This window comes from Plodia interpunctella, chromosome 13, assembly GCF_027563975.2.
Source record: "Plodia interpunctella isolate USDA-ARS_2022_Savannah chromosome 13, ilPloInte3.2, whole genome shotgun sequence".
Classification (NCBI taxonomy): domain Eukaryota; kingdom Metazoa; phylum Arthropoda; class Insecta; order Lepidoptera; family Pyralidae; genus Plodia; species Plodia interpunctella.
This window is the reverse complement of record NC_071306.1, coordinates 733,663-752,545: the sequence shown is the minus strand read 5'-3', so window position 1 is coordinate 752,545 and position 18,883 is coordinate 733,663. Positions and strand designations below refer to the sequence as shown.

Sequence of the window (18,883 nt, the reverse complement as noted above, 5' to 3'; positions counted from 1 at the left end):
AATTTGAGACATTGCTGACGTACATACTCCATTACAGCAGAAACTTTATGATAGCTGTCGTTTTTATCTATTTTTGTATTATCACAAAAATGTAAATGCGTTTGATAGATCTATAACGTTTTATACCCATAGCAGATGCAATCGGTTCAAACCTAAGATCATTGCTCCAGTAGTCTTCAATTGCTGGCATTTTTACAATTCCCATAATTATCTCAATTTAACGAATTTAACGAATTTACAACATACTAGGTACCTTACCTAATTAAACAGTCACTACCTAAATGCTTCACTTGTTCGAATCCTCGATGTATCATTATTTTATATCGTATACCCCATTTTTGAAGTCGGATGAAAGGAAAGAACCGTAAATGACGCAATACTTCAAGTTCATTTCTTCATAACGAAATAGAGATGTTAACGGAAAATTGACGAGATTCAAAATATCGTTATCGATAAGTATACTAATATTACATATATTTTAAATCCGACTTCGTTGTCTATATTAATTTCAGAAAGTCAAATAATATCAATTTAAACATAATTACCTATAAACATAAATGAAATTCCGTGGAAATTCATTTTATTTTGGCAGTGGTAATTCAAAAAACTTAAGAATTATATATGTCTTATATTTTTCCGGTCTATTTCCATAATTTCCGGCGCAAACCAATCATAATGTGTTCGCAGGACTTTTTGGAAAGATCCTCCAATCTATATTAATTTTAACAATGTAGGTATGTTTTATAAAAATACTTGTTAGGTACATATTTTTAAGTACTTAAACAAACATGGTATATAATAGTGTGGCACAACAGAGTGGCATGTATGCTATTTATAAATTATTATTTTTATCGATATAAGCTGTATGTGGGCATCACTAAAATGCATCACCTTCTCATTGGTCCTCTGCTTTGACATTCATTAATTTGACTTTGACGTGACGTGACGTACCCGTCCTTACCCCCCGATTAACACACGGCATTCGATAATTTAATGCAGTTTTAATACGAATTAAAATGTTTTATGACTCCAATTTAGTTCTTAATATCGGCTAGCTACGTTATATATTTTATCCTCTCTCATTGAAGTGCTATATAGTGGTTAAATACATTTATTTTGAGAAGACCGTGTATTACCAAAATAGGTTAGGTGCGACGTGAAATAATATCTTTTCACCCCAAATATGACTTATCCTGAGGAAAACGGTCATATAAACCAACTAGGGGCCATCGAGAGTAGGCACCACCGGTATACAGTACGACAAGCATATGAAGATGGTAAGCAAATTTTGTAAACTACCTTATATATTCTGATGTAACCAATCCATATTTTTCTAAGTTAAATTGTGACGAAGAAGAATACTTTATTTATACAATTTAGGTAAGTAAATTTTCTACGTACTTTAGTTCATTCCTTATAGACTTATTTCAAACACATTTCTCATGTCTAAAATCTATAAAATTAGTTCATTGAGTTGACATGCTATTTCGCCTTTTACACAATAATTCTTAGAATGGTTTAAATGATTTTAATATATAACATGTTAGCATTCCTTAATAACTAGGCTAAGATACACCTATTTGCAAAATAAAATATATAAATAATATTTAGCACCTTAATATATAAAATATTTTTATTATATTCAAATATTTTTATACCAATAGGAATGTTCTGTCTCTTTCAGACATACAGCTAACAGCTAAATTAATTTTGTGAGATGTATGTAACAATAGTGGTACAGTAGATGACCTAATCAATATGCAATATTATTCTGCATGAGCATAACTCACTTGCCCACTTTATGTTTAGATTTTTGTATTCTCTGCTAATTCATATGTGGACAATTTAGTAAAAGCATTAAAGTCGTGTTACAGTCCCATAATATGAGATAATATTCTAATGAGATTGTAAGCACATTCTTCAAGTATTCAGATCAAATAACAAGTAGGTACTTATGCTGACACGGTTGTAACTATGTGTTAATTTTGTTTAGTGTTACACATTGCACATATGTAGCTCATGGTGACATAGTACATCAGTGTAATAAAATGAAAGATAACAAATTTATAGTTTTCATGCATATCTTATCGACTATATTGGCTATAGTGGGATTTAGTTTTGTGACATGTGTAGTCCCCAAAGACTAAGATAATTTGTAATTGATAATAATTCTGTCAATATCCTTATCTATATGAGGATATAGATATTAGAGATTAAACTCGGCAAAATTGTAACAACTGATACAACATTACCTATATGGCCTTATCAGTGACATCATACAGGCCCTTCTGTGTGGTGGTGGTAGGGCAGTACTGGAAGTAAGCCATGGCTTGAATAAGCTACAGGGCATATCAAGTAATATTTATTGATCCAGTAGTCTCCGTGTATATAATAATATATCGTCACTGAACAAAATTATTATCATACTAGATGTTGTCCGGGGCTTCGCTCCCGTGTGAATTTTGAAATAAAATGTAGCCTATAGCGATCTTTGATAATGTACCTTTCAAATGGTGAAAGAATTTTAGAAATCGGTTCCGGTAATTTCAGAGATTACCCACCTCAAACATACAAACTCACAAACGCTAGTAATTATGTACCGATATTGGATCCAGTCTAGTTTTACATTATGGTGAATGGTGGTTTGTTCATTTGTAAACATGGTTTCATGTTTACAAATGAAACAAGCCCCCTTTTATAGATAAACTTCTCAACAATAAAAGCTTTTTTGTGTCTCTTTTCCTATGTAACTGATATGATCATAATCCGATGTCGGAAATTCAAATAATTTTTTATCGTAAATAAATATTGTATGTTGCTCTTCAGAATATATTAACAAGACAGTCACAGCTCTGTCTACCAACATCATAACTTTATCAACTTTTAACTTATTGAATATGATATGTCTGATACGAAATATTGAATCCACCAGTCCATAGATTACTAAAGTTATAGAGTTACTCAAAATTGAAATGCAAGAACATATTTTAATATTAGGGGTGATGTATGGATTTTTTTACAATATGCCGTCTTATGTATGACATAAAGGCTGGTTTAATTCACCAGCAAAATATCTGAGTAAAAACAAAAGGTAACAGAAAAAATTTTGGTCGATAGATCTGAGAGATAAAAATGAAAAGCGTTGAAGCCCAAATTCGCTTTCTTACTACTATTCATTCTTACTATTCTTCAACTTCGGCAAGATCTTTGGCTAATTTAGTTATTAAACCATTGGCGCACATATTAATTTTCTGTATGTTTACATTTATATATATATATTAAAGTAAATTTTGTGTATACATATATGTAACTACTTATATATTTTTTAAAGTAAATTTTGTGCGCATATACACCTACCTGGTAGTAGCCACTATAAAATGCAAATGCTTCAGGTTCATCTCAAAATATAAAAAAAATATTTAGAAATTAAACCGGGAAATTAAACAGGTACTTTTTCATGTGAAATTCTATATTTAATAGTAATTTCTCACAAGCTACTGGCCTCTCCAAATTATTCCCGAATTCTTATTAAAATGAGGTCTCTATATGTTATGCAGTCTGTGGTCTCAATTCGTTAAAAGTAATTGATATGTACCTAACATCTCAATCAGTTAAAGATTCAAATGTCATAGTAACTATTCAATTGAGTCTGCTGGCAGCCAATGTAACCAATTGCTGGACATTTGTCGTGAAATACTTGTCCGTGTTGGTTTTGTGTTTGATTGGGAATAATGCTTGCAATACGTAAGTTTTTTATCAGCTATTAAAATTGCACCAGTCTAAAAAATTTTGTGTTATTAATTTGCATATTATGGGTTTATTGGCTTCTAGCGATGTGTGGTTCCCGCCCTAGAATATGCCATATCCTGCCGTGGATCGCGTACAAGGCGACTAAGGCATATGAAGTCTTGAAATCTGGTAGGCAACAACCGCATTCCCAAAGGGGGTTGATGTCAGACAGGTGGTCGGTCATAAAATCAGAGCCAAATCTTCAAAATTTAAAGGGTTTCAGGCGCTACAGCCATGAATGAGCTGCTTCAACACGCGAAGACGAGATAGAGACTCAAGCTGCTTGGCCGCAGTTTATATACCGTCTCTGTAAATCAATCAATAGTAGAATATAATGTAAATATTGCGTCACATGGAATCGGATTAAAGGAAACTTCTGTCCGAGTCATCAAACTACCAATTAGTCGAAACTGCTCAAAAGTGGAACATTTTTAGTGTTAATTTACATACATACGTAAATTAAGCCTGAAAAATTTTCCTTTTTTGAGCAGTTTCGACTAATTGGTATAGTTTCTTAATTCACGTAATTAACAATTCTCATATTAATTTCAAAAATAAGATAAAACGACATAAATTACTTAAATTGTGCAGTGGGAATACAATTAAAGATATGTCGTAAGAATTATCAAAAGATCGATTTATTATTGGTTGCTAAGCACCGATGTCATAGTAAAGTTTTTAATTTATTTTTTAATACTTAATAAAAATCACGTGTGACATGTATAACAAATCCATTCTCATATTGTTGTCCAAATTGTGTAGAAAAACAAAAAAAAATCCTTTTAATGTTTTTATTTTTAACTAGCTTTTGCCCACATCTCCGCCTGCGGTACAACAATATCTGTTTCAAATTTTATCAAATTCGGCCTAGCGGTTTCACAGACTTTTGCATTTATAATATTAATAAACAATTATTAAAAGTGTAATATATATTTTTATTATTAATTACTGGCTTTTGCCCGCGGTTTCGCCCGCGTGAATATCTTGAGAAATCGGAACGTAATTTTTACCCCCCCATTGTAGTCATTTGGGGATTGATATTTTAAAAAATAGTAGCTTATAAATATTTGAATTTTAATTACATGCATATCAAATCGGTTTAGCGGTTTAGCCTGACAGACAGACAGACTTTGGCATTTATAATATTAGTTGTTCGCCGCGAACTTAGACCTCGCGAACACAATATTTTTTTTACAAAATTGTGAATATTTCAAAAACGACTGATCCAATTTTGATGCCCCACAAACTTAAAAATTCTATTGGCATAATTATACCACATACCTTTTAAATTTCATTAAAATTGGACCAACTATTCGAAAGTTATCGCGTTACAACATACATACATGTATTTTTGCCCCAATTAATATGTTAATAAAATTAATATAGATTATTATTTGTAACCACAAATAAATTGCGATTTACCGTCATCTTAATATTGTTCAGTATATTTTTTTCAAAGTATAATAAATAAAATGCACGCAAACGATTGATATACTTCGTCGCTCTTGCGTTTCAAAGAAATAGCTGAGTTTCCAGTTTACATAATAAAAATGTTTCGTCGGTCGAATGATTTCTTTGTGTGCGTTTTCTATTGATGCTATAGTTTTGTTATATTTGCTGGTTTTTTTTTTTTTTTGCCTTTTTTGTGTCCCACTGGCCTACTGGCCTCATTCGGTCGTCGCGCTACCTCGTTCTCTGTCTGTTTGTACACACGTGTACCACCTTATGCAGGCTCCACTATCGCCCAACTAGGACAGATGCCGATGCGAATGAGACATTGCGTAGTTTATATAAGTGCTTTTATTTACCGCAATGAAAAATTAGCAATGTATACCAAAGTTCGGTTTGCTGTTCGCGAATAATTCGACAGAGCTCCCATAATTGTCGTTTGACAAAAAATTTGAACACTGTTTATATTCTTGTGTATTTGTGAAGCTAAATTAATATTATTTATAAATATTACCTATGTATATGTACTTGTATGTCTATGTATTTATGTATATAGGTATTTTTTACTTTTCTAAATTAACCTTTAATGTAAGCACAAAACAAATAACTTCACTGGTCTATCGAGGCCTGGTGTCTTATGACAGGCTGTTTCAGCCTATTTCAAGCACCAGTCTCCACAAAATAATTAGCAAAAACTAAGAGTCATGTAAAATGCATGTGAGAAATTCTATTTTTTTTTTTGTAAAGAAATTAAATATTTTTTTGAAAATATTCATTTTCTTTACAAAAAAAAAAAAACGCTCAACACAATAAATTATATATGTATTGTATAATAAATAAATTATTATGTATTGAGCGAGGTAGGTGAGTGAGGTCTACAATTCTACATGGGGTAAAAATACATTTTTTGTATGTATGTTTGTAACGCGATAACTTTCTAACCGTTGGTCTGATTTTGATGAAATTTAAAAGGTACGGATTTTTTAAGTTCGTAGGGCAACAAAATCGGTTAAGCAGTTTTTGAAATATTCACGAGTTTATTTATATATTTTGTTCGCGAGATCTAAGTTCGCGGCGAACAGAATATAGTGTGGAGTCAGCATTATACACACACTCATCATCGTCATCATGGGGTGCCATCTTCGAATTGAAGTTTGGAGGTCAGCATACGGAAACCCTCGCGGCTTTGGGCCGCTATTTTCAGTTGGTTGTATCTAAGTCCGGTCCAATCCTATATGTCATCAAACCACTTTCGTCGAGGGCGGCCCCGGAGGTCTTTTGCCAGGGATTGCCAAACACAATACTGTAACATTGTAATAAGAAAACATTTTTTTTCCAGGTGGATTCAAATCGGGCGCCTCCCGCGCCGTGCGGCTCACATACAGCGTGCTATCACGTCGTAAGGCAGCAGGGGAGGGAGTGGCCCGGCTCGCCAGGGTGCTGTCGGCGCTAGATCTCACCGCGCTGGGTGTCGGCAGCACCCTGGGCGTGGGGGTGTACGTGTTGGCTGGTGACGTGGCCAAGAACTACGCTGGTCCGGCGGTGATACTCTCGTTCTTGCTGGCTGCAGTGGCCAGCGTTTTCGCTGGTAAGTTTCTTTAATGTCTCTCTGTCGTTTCGATGTTTTCCAGGTTTCTTTTGACGCCATCGACCGTTGGGGCCCAGGGTACACTTTTTTCTTCCATCCTTATTTGTTGGACCATTGCATTTCATGTGGTAAACCGGAAGGCCCACGGACTAAACAGATAAATGAAGAATGACAGGTGTGTCAAATTGTGCACAATTACACTGAAAGGTGGTCGAAGCGGTGGTGGTGTAATGGTTAAGACACCCGCCTGTGGATCGAAAGGTCCCAGATTCGAATCCTAGTCGTGCCACTGAGTTTGTATACCAATCTGACTCATGTATAGTAGTTTTCATAGACCACCACTTGCTTCCGGTGAAGGAAACCTGCACACTGATTGATTATTAACTAGTGTGTGAAATGGAGAAGGCAATGGCAAACCACTCCATTACTAATGCCAAGAAAGTTGTTATGTGTGTTTAATTAATTCCTACGACCCTCAGCCATGAGGAATACGACTATGAAGAGACACTGAAAGGTGAGGTTACCTCTATCATGTTTGAGATTAGCGATGGATGAGCCATTCGTCAACACGTCGGAGAAACTGGTCTGCTTGATTCTTATATAATTTGTTTGGTTGATCGTGTTTTGTTTCTATTTTTTATTTTATCAGCTCAGCGCACGTTCATATTTTTTTCAATGTAGTTTATGTATTTTACTAACGGCTCGTCCCACCTTCGCTCGTGTAAAAACAATGAATTGATGAATTTAATGAATCACACTATCTATTGGTGAAAACCGCATGAAAATCCGTTCATCAGTTTTTGAGTTTATCGCGAACAGAGAGACAGACAGACGCAGAGGACTTGGTTTTATAATATGTTAGGATGATTTGTTTGGTTAATCGTCTTTTAACGATAATAATCTTGTCAATATAATTTATGTACTTAATAATAATTCTTGCAGGTCTTTGCTACGCAGAGTTCGGCGCCAGAGTGCCCAAGGCCGGCTCAGCGTACGTCTACAGTTATGTATGTGTGGGGGAGTTCATAGCTTTCATCATCGGCTGGAATCTGATACTCGAGTATATTATAGGTAAAACTTTTTTTTATTTTAATTATTGTTTAATTAGAGCTTAATTTCCGGTACCCACCTTACGTTTCAAGAGAGTTTTATCAGAAGAAGAAAAAAAATTATTGAGACGACACCCAGGCTAAACTTATCAATAAATAATATATCACTTATAAACCGCATGAAAATCCGTGCCGTCATTTTTTAATTTATCGCGAACAGAGAGACAGACAGACGCGGCAAAGGATTTTTTTTATAATATGTAAGATAATAGATTATGCGAGTGTGCGCTATGATGACAACACTGAACGGCCCACACAAAGATTTTTTATTTTATCAATTTATCTATTAAATGTGGAATTTTCTTCCTATTTGAGAGTGAAGCTCTTGTCGGTGGAGTATACGCCACGCCTCTCTATCCTCGGCTTTGATTTTAAGGTCTCGATACGTCACAACGCCTGCCTTCTCTTTCAGTTGCTTGCATAACTCTTCCTCGGTCTCCCTGGACCTCTTCTCCCTTCACAAATAGTTTTAATAAGGCGTCGTGTCGTATCAAGTGGCCGATCATTCTTCCCCTTCTATTTTATATTTCTGTGCGCAGTCTTGTTTGTTCGTTTACTATTTCCAGCACTTCGTTATTACTTTTTCTCTCTGTCCAGCTTATTTTTTCCATCCTTCTCCAGCACCACATCTCGAAAGCGGCTAATATTAAATAAATTTCCAGGAGCCGCATCAGTAGTGAAAGCCCTAAGCGAATACTTGGATTCGTTGTTAGACAAGGCGATATCCAGCACACTGCAGGCTGCCTTCCCGATGCACTCGCCGCACCTGGCCAGCTATCCGGATATACTCGCATTCACCGTCATTATGGCGTTCTCAGGTTTGTACAAACCGACCAACCATATACCAATTACCATGTTTATTTAGGTTTTAAAAAATATATAATCAAACACAATACGAACACAGGACAATTTATCAGAATTTAGCTAGATTTTGATGGTGTTTTACGAATGCCTTTGTTCATCAACAGAACTACCCGACATTTTTTGCACTTGGCTAATGTCATTCAAAAGTTAGTGCCGTAATGTTATAATAGATTAAATAGTCACTTTTGTATTGTATTTCTCTTTTTCCTTATATATTTATTTGTATTGTTTTCACTTTGTATTTTGATGTGAGCAAAATTTTCCGATTCCCAAATTAGTCAGTAATCCAAATAATGTATTATTTCTAATATTCATAATGGTGTAATTATGTTTCTCACTAAACAATTAAGTGCAAAAGTATAACGCCTAATCTTTATTGTGCAATAATCTGTATTTACATCATGCAGTAAGTATAGGCTCTTCCCAAGCTAACCTAACTTTTTGGACACATATCCAAACCTAACCATCTTAACTTGTGTTGGCATAGTTTGAAGCTCCGCTCGCTTCGTTCGCTCCGCTTGCTGTGTTCACAATACTAACCTTACCTAACCGACACAGCTAGGTTGGTTATCTATATGTTTATATATATATATATATGTATAGAGGCAAGCACTTTACCATTGCGCCACCGAGGTCGCCCGGTAGTATATAAAACAAGAACAAATAGTGATAAGCATGTACCATGATGTTGACCACATGAGTTTGTATACCAATCTGACTCATGTATAGTAGTTTTCATAGGCCACCACTTGCTTCCGGTGAAGGAAAAACATCGTGAGGAGACCTGTACACTGGTTGATTATTAACTTGTGTGTGAAATGGAGAAGGCAATGGCAAACCACTCCATTACTAATGCCAAGAAAGTTATGTATGTTTAATTCCACGTAATGACCATGACCCCCAACCATGAGGAATACAACTATGAAGAGACACTGAAAGGTGAGGTTATCTATATGTTTATATATATGTATAGAGACAAGCACTTTAACATTGCGCCACCGAGGTCGCCCGGTAGTATATAAAACAAGAATAACTAGTGATAAGCATGTACCATGATATAGTTTTGTTTCCAGTGGCGCTTGCGTTTGGCGTGAAGGAGTCCACAAAGTTCAACAACTTTTGCACTGGCGTCAACTTGTGTGTTGTTCTGTTTGTCATCATCTCCGGATCCTTCAAAGGTCAGTAATATTACTAATCTTTCTCTCTCTTTATCACCTTCGTGTGTTGCCAGTTTAATTCGAAGTTGTGACGCGCAGAAGCTGGGTCAACGTTAAAAATTAACTTCAAAATGTTGTAGATTCGGCAGTGATTTTACATTTTGCCGTCTGTCTGATGTCAACCCTTTTTCAGGATGATGTTGTTGCCTATCAGCTGTTAAAGCTGTGTGTCCCTTAGTCGCCATATACGACATCCATGAGAGGACACATGCTCATATATTACGGCGGGATCACACATCCCATGAAAATGGTTTACTTTAGAATATATATATTCAAATAATATTAAGGAGGCAACATTTTTATTTTTTAGTTAGAATAATACATATATTTGTGCTCAAAAACTACCAGAGATTTTGATGTTTGTCACAGACATAGGCTAGATCTTGAACATAAAGAAAAAAAGAAAAAATGTTTATGTGCCATAAATTACTAGTACTTAAATTTCACCGCGAAAAAACACGGACGCTTGTTAATTTTATTCTAGTCCGCTAAAGCCATATTACATGACTTTATGACTGCCGCCATCGAGCGACAGTAGATGAATACGCAAGTGAAAGTTGACCATCCAAATGATTGTTACCCATACAGCTGACAGCAAAAACTGGCGCATCCCAGCGTCGGAGGTGCCCCGGGAGTACGGCGCGGGGGGCTTCGCGCCGTACGGGCTCTCCGGCATCATCCGGGGCGCCGCCGTCTGCTTCTACGGGTTCATCGGTGAGCGTATCCTTACTATCCTAACTAGTATTCTAAATGCGAAAGTAAGTTTGTTTATTTTGTTACATCTTCACGCTCTATCTACTCGAGTATCTCGGTGCAAAATTACAAGATTAAAATAAATAAATAAATATAATAGGACAAACCACACAGATTGAGCTAGCCCCAAAGTAAGTTCGAGACTTGTGTTATGGAATACTAACTCAACGATACTATATTTTATAACAAATACATATTTAGATAAATCCAATACTTAGGCCAACCAGAAAAAGATGATTTTGCATCATGACCCGACCGGGGATCGAACCCGGGACCTTTCGGTTCAGGGGCAAGCGCTTTACCACTGCGCCACCGAGGTCGTCAAATATATGTCATTGGGTATAGTATAGACGGATTGAATGTTGAAGTATCTGTCAGGTTTCGACTGCGTGGCGACAGCGGGAGAAGAGGCCCGGCAGCCGCAGAAGTCCATCCCGTTCGCGGTGGTGGCGTCGCTGCTGGTGGTGTTCCTGGCGTACTGCGGCGTGTCCACGGTGCTGACGCTGATGCTGCCCTACTACCTGCAGGACGAGAAGGCTCCGTTCCCGTTCGTCTACGACCATTTGGGATGGAAGTGGGCGAAGTATGCTGTCAGTATCGGGGCTACGTGCGCTCTTTGTTCTAGGTACTATTTTTTTTTTTTTAATTTTATTATTGTAGCTTGTTGTTTACCCGCGACTTCGGTCGCTTAAATGGCCTCGGGAACAGTTTTTTCTTCGTATTATAATGGGGTACCTGCCTAGTTGAAATACAATATCCATACCGCATTTAAAATGCACACAGCGCCATCTAGTGTTTTATTTGAATGTTTATTTCATAAGTATTTAGCGCCGCCTGTAATAGATTACAGGTTTTTCCGCAAATCCCACGGCAAACAATAGATTTTTCCGGGATGAAAGGTATCCCTTATGTCCTTCTCCATACTCTTAATTATATGCGAAATTTCCAGAAGATTGGTTGAGTAGGTAACGTGTGAAAAGGTAACAAACAAACTTACTTTCGCATTTATAATATTAGTTGGGATTGGGACTTATTTTCGAGTGTGTTATTGCTTCTTCATAGTTGTATTACTCATGGCTGAGGGTGGAATGAAACACTTTCACTCAACACTTTCTTGGCACTATTAATGGAGTCGTTTGCCATTGCCTTCTCCATTACAAACATTGATAATCATTAAATAACCAGTGTGCAGATTTCCACGCGATTTTTTCCTTCACCGGAAGCAAGTGTCGATGAAAATTACTATACATGAGCCAGATTGGTATACAAACTCATGTGGCACGAGTGGGGCTGTAAAGCTTTTTTTTGGGTTCAGATGCAACTGCGAATACATGAAGTTGAGAGAGACAACATGAAGTCTCCCACGGAATAGATAAACCAAGATTTATGGAAATCAAAGGCCACATATAGTTGTATGGATGGTTTAATGGTGGAATTAAAATTAAGGAAGTCCAGGACTAAATTTTACAATTTATGTATGAGGAAGCAGCTGGCGTATTATTGTTTATCTGCTCTCCCAGAGCTTCAAAGAATTGGAAACCACAATGAATTTATCAAATTAAGATTTTTGTGCAGCATGCACAATAACATATTGACTAGTTACAATACAATCAATGTTGATTCAGGTGTAATTTTAGTGGCTATGATTTGTGCCAAATCATTAAGGCCCATTATCCGATAATATTTGAATGAAACTTTTATTTCTGGGAAAAAATTAAAATCAGCTCAACAAAAATGATTCTAAAAAAAAACTATTCTCATAAGCTTCTTCTAATCATACCTTTGGGTTCACAGGCGGCCGCCCTAACAATTACACCACCACCGCTTTAAAACGGGATCGCCTTTTTCGCATAAATTTTGACGTGACAACGTCTTAAATTAGGTTGCGGCTGGGAGTCACTTATGAAAAAGTGTAACGCCCGGTAACGTTACGATGAGTCACCGAACGAGAGAGAGGCCCGCCGAATGCCTTGCGTCTCTCTCCCACTCAACTATGATCGGTCTGGCGCGCGCGTAAAAAGACGTTGTCACGTAAAATCTTCGCCCGTAAAACCGACTTTACAGGCAACCATTTTTTTTATCCTAATTTAATGAGGCATATATTTTTTTGATATAATAATATTTTGACATATTTGTTTTTTGGAATACCTTTTCAATAAGCATAGTTATAGTTTGGGCCAATGTATTTTACCATAATTTTAATGTGCATAAAGTTTTAAGGCATAAATATCAAAAGTCATTTTCTGATTAGGTTAGTTTACTTATGCTCAATTAACATTATGCGTGAGCATATTTAGGCTTTAGAATATTATGCTTATGGTAGGTATGCGTAAAAAAAATGTGCCTTAAATGTTATGCTAAATTAATATTGTGCGTAACTATTATTATGATAAGCAAAAGTGTGCCATGTTAAATTATGACATGAAATTGTATGCATAAAAATAGGGAACTCTTTAAAACTGGTGTCAAAGTTTATCCAAATAGCCTAAAGGCATCAATAATTATAATGTAGTGTCGTTTTACAGTCTCCTGGGCGCTGTATTCCCCCTGCCGCGTATAATTTACGCGATGTCCTCAGACGGACTGCTGTTCAAGTTCATGGGGCGTGTCTCTGAAAGGTTCCAAACCCCACTGGTGGGCACCATGGTGGCTGGGCTATTTACAGGTGAATATATATATAGTTTAACTTGGTGATATACTGAATATTTGATCACGCTCGCGTTTATTACGTGCGTCCGTTGTTTATTTTTTTGTCAATATACCTGGTTCTGAGCAAAAGCATCGCGATGAGACCTTTAACAGATTTTAAGTTAGACCATCTGCTATATAATTGTCAAAAATCACATCATAATCTGTCTAGTAGTTGCGTGACTCGCGAACAACAACATACAGACAGACAAAAATTTAAAAAAAAATAGTGATATGTCACGATTGCACGCCACGCCACGAAACTTGGAATAGATATAGTTAATGACCCAGGGTCATAGACTACCGCGGGCAGAGCCGTGGATGATAAATAATATACATATAAAAGCACTTTAACTAATATGCATTACTAATATAAGCTATCTTCGTTTTAATTACTTTAACAAGTTGATAATTTTTGACATTAATCTATATTACATTATTCTAATACAATTTGAATAATATTATGCACTTTCAAACACATTTTTTATTGTTTTTATGAATAAATTAAGTCTTTTGACGACCTCGGTGGCGCAGTGGTAAGATTCTTGCCACTGAACCGAGAGGTCTCGGGTTCGATCCCCGGTCGGGTCATGATGGAAAATGATCTTTTTCTGATTGGCCCGGGTCTTGGATGTTTATCTATATATATGTATTATATTATATAAAATATAATATCGTTGAGTTAGTATCCCATAACACAAGTCTCGAACTTACTTTGGGGCTAGCTCAATTTGTGTGATTTGTCCTAGTATTTATTTATTTATATTTACTTTATAATCCAATTAGATGTTCCTGCCTTACATGCCATATGGGATGGCCCAGTCCCGTATTTCTCGTGTGTTTGTTTGTCCGGTTTTGACGAGAAAGAAGAGCAAACATACATACTTTCACATATTACTAGCGGTCCGTCCCGGCTTCACTCGGGTCCAAAACCATTCTAATCAATCACACTATCGGTGAAAATCTTACAAAAATCCGTCCGGTAGTTTTTGTGTTTATCGCGTGTACAGACAGATGCGACAGGGGGATGTATTAGTGTGGAAATACATGGCAATATTTGCAGGTACTCTGGCGATGATCTTCCGTCTGGAGCAGTTGATCCATATGATGTCTATCGGCACTCTGCTCGCCTACTCTATGGTTGCCTCCTGCGTCTTGCTCCTCAGGTATTTCGCAAACTTCCATACAACAAACGTGACTTTTTGCCATTTTATAGACGTTTGATGATTCGCGGCATCGCCCGCGTTATTTTTCCACGGGAATAGTATTTTTTTCCGTGATATAAGTTCTCCGTATAGCTTTCGATTGGTTGAGTAGATAAAGCGTGAAGAGGTAACAATCAAACTTACTTTCGTATTTGACATACACGCAGCGCCATCTAGTGTTTCTATTGCAAAGTTTATTATATAAGTATTTAGCGCCATCATCTATATATAGAATACATGATTTTCGCAAATCCCACGGGAACAATAGTTTTTTCCGGGATGAAAGGCTTCTCCCGTACTCTTAATTATATATTATGCGAAATTTTAAGAAGATTGGTTGAGTAGATAACGCGTGAAGAGTTAACGTGCAACAAACAAATAAACAAATTTACTTTCGCATTTATAATATTAGTTAGGATGATACCTACGTGCGGGAGACCGACTTGCACTTGGCCGGTTTTTTTCTAGTCTATTATATTATAGTGTTAAAGTAATTGCGCGCTGGCAACATTGCGAGACTAGCGCCACCACGGCGGCTGCGGCAGCGCCAGTAAACGTCTTTTCAGGTGTCATTGAAGATCACGAATAATATTTTGGTTGTGTGATAAATAGTGCATCGTATATTATATTGATTGCAACTGTTTTCTGGCGTTTCTGTTACTCTATTACATAATTATGACGACCTCGGTGGCGCAGTGGTAAAGTGCTTGCCTCTGAACCGAGAGGTCCCGGGTTCGATCCCCGGTCTGGTCATGATGGAAAATGATATTTTTCTGATTGGCCCGGGTCTTGGATGTTTGTCTATATACGTATTTGTTATAAAATATAGTATCGTTGAGTTAGTATCCCATAACACAAGTCTCGAACTTACTTTGGGGCTAGCTCAATCTGTGTGATTTTGTCCCAATATATATATATATTTATTATTATTATAACAATAGGTATTATTAATTAATAGATACGAGTACCAATCGCCGCACCGCGGCACTGAGCCGCTCACCCTGAGCGTGCGCAGCGCCGCCCGCCAGCTGCTGAACAAAGACAATCTCGCGGCGCCCACCAGGCTCAGCTCTGCGGTTGTTTCCACCCTCGTCACCTTGTATGGTAAGCCTTTATATAACACTTTATTGCACAAAATTAAAAAAAGAAATGGACAAATTGTGGACTTAACACCATATGGCTCGATTTCAAGACCGAATTAATATTTTTGACACATAAAGTGCATCCAATAAATAGAAAACTTGCTCACCTAGTCTATACATATAACAAAAATGTAAGTTGGCTATGTCTGTATATAAAAAAAAAATACTTAAACTAAATCTATTGCCGACTTCCAAAGCGCAGGTGAAGAAGAAGCGGCGCAACAAACTTCATCGCGGCTTTTTCTCCAAGGACGTCATAAAACATATGATAGATGAGAAGTACTTATAAATATATTAAATACTAGTTTTGATGGCGGCTACGCCCGCGTTTAATTCGTGCATTGTTATTAACGAATTCTAAGCAATAAATCGCGATGATCTTCCGCTGTACAACTGGAAACCGCATCAAATTCCATCCAGTAGTTTTTTACGTTTTGCTCGAACAAACATAACTTGTTCACAGTTTTATTATATGTATGATATTAAATATATTAAAAAAAAACAGGTGCATGGTGTTTCCTGATGATGTGGACCATCAACCACTACGGGGAGGATATCCTGAGAGGGGAGGGCGGTCCCATCGCTCTCGTCAGTGTCGGGGCGGTGCTGGTAGTCTGCACCCTGTACGCCATCTCCCGGCAACCCGTGTCTGAGAAGATACTGGCTTTCTCGGTGAGTTATCTTATCATTTTTATCGACTTCGTGCAACCAGACTGAAGTGTTTGCGGTGTGTTGTGATGTATCTAGGTAAGAATAATATTTACGTAGATAGTTTTAGCTAGATCGGCTTTTCAATATACATATTAGTCTAAGTATTAAACAACATATTCTTATACTGAATTCAAATTTAAATCATTTATTCAGAAATTAGACTTCCACAGGCACTTTTTCACGTCAATTTTTATATTAAATAGTTATTTCTCACAAGCTACAAACTACTGGCGTTTCGGAACGACCACTGCTGAGAAGAAATGCCGAAGGAAACCCATTTGAACAGTGTTGGTCCCTATCACGCCAGAAGGGCTTACCATTATTGTTTCTTACAATTTTTTTTTCTAATAATATATCAAAGTACATAATGTACTAACGAGTTTTTATAATTTTCGAAACTCATGATGGGCCGTTAAAGCTCGAGTTTTAACTCGAGTTGTTTAAGGCCCAGTAGATAGATGAAATTCAAATTCAAATTACGACTCATGATGGGCCGTTAAAGCTCGAGTTTTAACTCGAGTTGTTTAAGACCCAGTAGATAGATGAATTTAAAAAAAATGTTAATGATGTACGCGCATCACACATGATGACGCGATGGCGCATGACGGCTCAGTGTTACGCTAATCAGAAATGCCCAGCACTGATTTTCAGCTGTTACTTAATATGGGTGGCGCCACACTCAAATACATATGTTATCGTCCAAATCAAAAGGGACCTTATGGCGTCCGGCACTTACGCCATTATTGCCGTTGTTTTGTATTCGAACAACGGCGATAAAGACCTAAGTGCTAGCCGCCATAAGGTCCCTTTTGATTTGGACGACTACATATACAGGGTTACTGGTATCTATCGCATAACCTTCTAAAAGCGCTTAAGTTACATAGAGACTAACATCTTTTGTTCTACGACTTTTGTCTAAACGTAATAAATACAAAAATTTTCATTTTTTTTTACTTTTAATATCGTTTCTATAAAATGTTACCTCTATGTTCGATTCCGCTACATAACGCTACTGTACTGTCTCATGTTGCTTACATAGAGTTAAGATGTGTAAAACCGCAAATCAGATTGTATTTTTTTATTAGAAAAAAAAAAAACTACGATTCACGAAAAATCGTAGAATAAAAGTTGCTTGTTTTGATGTACCCAAGTAGTCTTTAGGAGATTTTGCATTTGATACCGGTAACCCTGTATAGATAGTGTGTAATCAAGCTTGACCGCCACAAAGGGAAAATCTTCCCGCTAGGTGGCACGCTATGTGATATCCATACTAATAACATAAATGTGACAGTCTGTCTTTCTGTTCCGCTTTCATAGAATGCTGGACTGATTTTGATAAAATTTAATATGCATGTAGTTGATTGTTGTTCAAACATAGGTTATTCAAAAATTTACCCCCATAACACTATAATGGGTGTATAACGCTTTCGCAGAGAAATTCACGCGGCCGAAGCCGCGGCCAATATTCTGTATCTATAGGTAGATTCGACTCGTTTCTCCCAATTAAGCTAGCACCTGTACCCAGGTGCCGCTGGTGCCTTGGCTGCCGGGCGTTAGCATTCTCATCAACGTGTACCTGATGCTCAACCTCGACTATATGACCTGGGTGAGGTTCGCTGTGTGGATCGCCGCTGGTGAGTCTATTTACTCATACTCTCATCACTTGCGCTGGTACGGCCACGTCGTGCGTAGACCTGCAAATTAAGTAGGGAACGGATGTCTGGATATGCCTCTCCCGCCTGGCCCTGGCTGAAGGCAAACTCAAGAAGTGCTGGCTTGATGTCGTCAAGGATGGACATGCGTGACAATGATCTAACTAGGGATGCCGACGACCGTGCGAAGTGGAGACTAAAATGTAAAAATCGGATCCTGGGCTCCGACGCTCAATGCTGCGGAAAAACCGAGAAAATGCTCAGATGAGAGAGAGAGAGAGAGAGAGATCTCTCACCTCATGTTCCGGGACTGTGACAAGCCCGGAGTGGCTTGAATAATAGCGTTAAAATGTTGAAGATTTATCTGGGTATATTTAATGTATTATTCAAATATATACTTAACTTCTTCTTTTCTTTCGAAAAGATACGTCTACATTATGTACCTACGTCTAAGTACCTAAACAGACGCTGTATACATATCATCTACGCAATAAATAAAAAATCTGTCGTTTGTTATATACATGTCACATTTGAATTAAAATAAGTCAAGGACCTCTTTTATACAAATACATTGATAAATCATAAAAAGATTATTATGTTAATGTACAAAATTTAAATAAATTAACATTTTATTATCTATACTTAATATTGGCCAGGAACACGGCTTTGCGTTCACCATGTCACAGTATATTCTATGTTGCAAATTGACGCGATAA

General features: G+C 37.0%; 1 protein-coding gene across 2 annotated transcripts in view; it reads left to right on the top strand.

The window, feature by feature from the left end:
- Nucleotides 1-922: 922 nt before the first annotated feature.
- LOC128674699 (uncharacterized protein) overlaps nt 923-18,883 on the top strand; it is a 29,440-nt gene continuing 11,479 nt past the window's right edge. Inside the window, exons 1-12 of one of the 2 annotated variants that reach the window (XM_053753519.1) lie at nt 923-1,277; nt 6,578-6,826; nt 7,769-7,897; nt 8,598-8,753; nt 9,873-9,977; nt 10,605-10,730; nt 11,148-11,394; nt 13,295-13,434; nt 14,521-14,623; nt 15,621-15,766; nt 16,310-16,476; nt 18,041-18,149. In XM_053753519.1, coding sequence (XP_053609494.1) covers nt 1,184-1,277; nt 6,578-6,826; nt 7,769-7,897; nt 8,598-8,753; nt 9,873-9,977; nt 10,605-10,730; nt 11,148-11,394; nt 13,295-13,434; nt 14,521-14,623; nt 15,621-15,766; nt 16,310-16,476; nt 18,041-18,149 — 1,771 coding nt within the window. In that variant the 5' untranslated portion in view covers nt 923-1,183. Of the gene's footprint in view, nt 1,278-3,653; nt 3,745-6,577; nt 6,827-7,768; nt 7,898-8,597; nt 8,754-9,872; nt 9,978-10,604; nt 10,731-11,147; nt 11,395-13,294; nt 13,435-14,520; nt 14,624-15,620; nt 15,767-16,309; nt 16,477-18,040; nt 18,150-18,883 lie in introns of those variants that run through there. The other variant, XM_053753520.1, reaches the window with a different exon arrangement.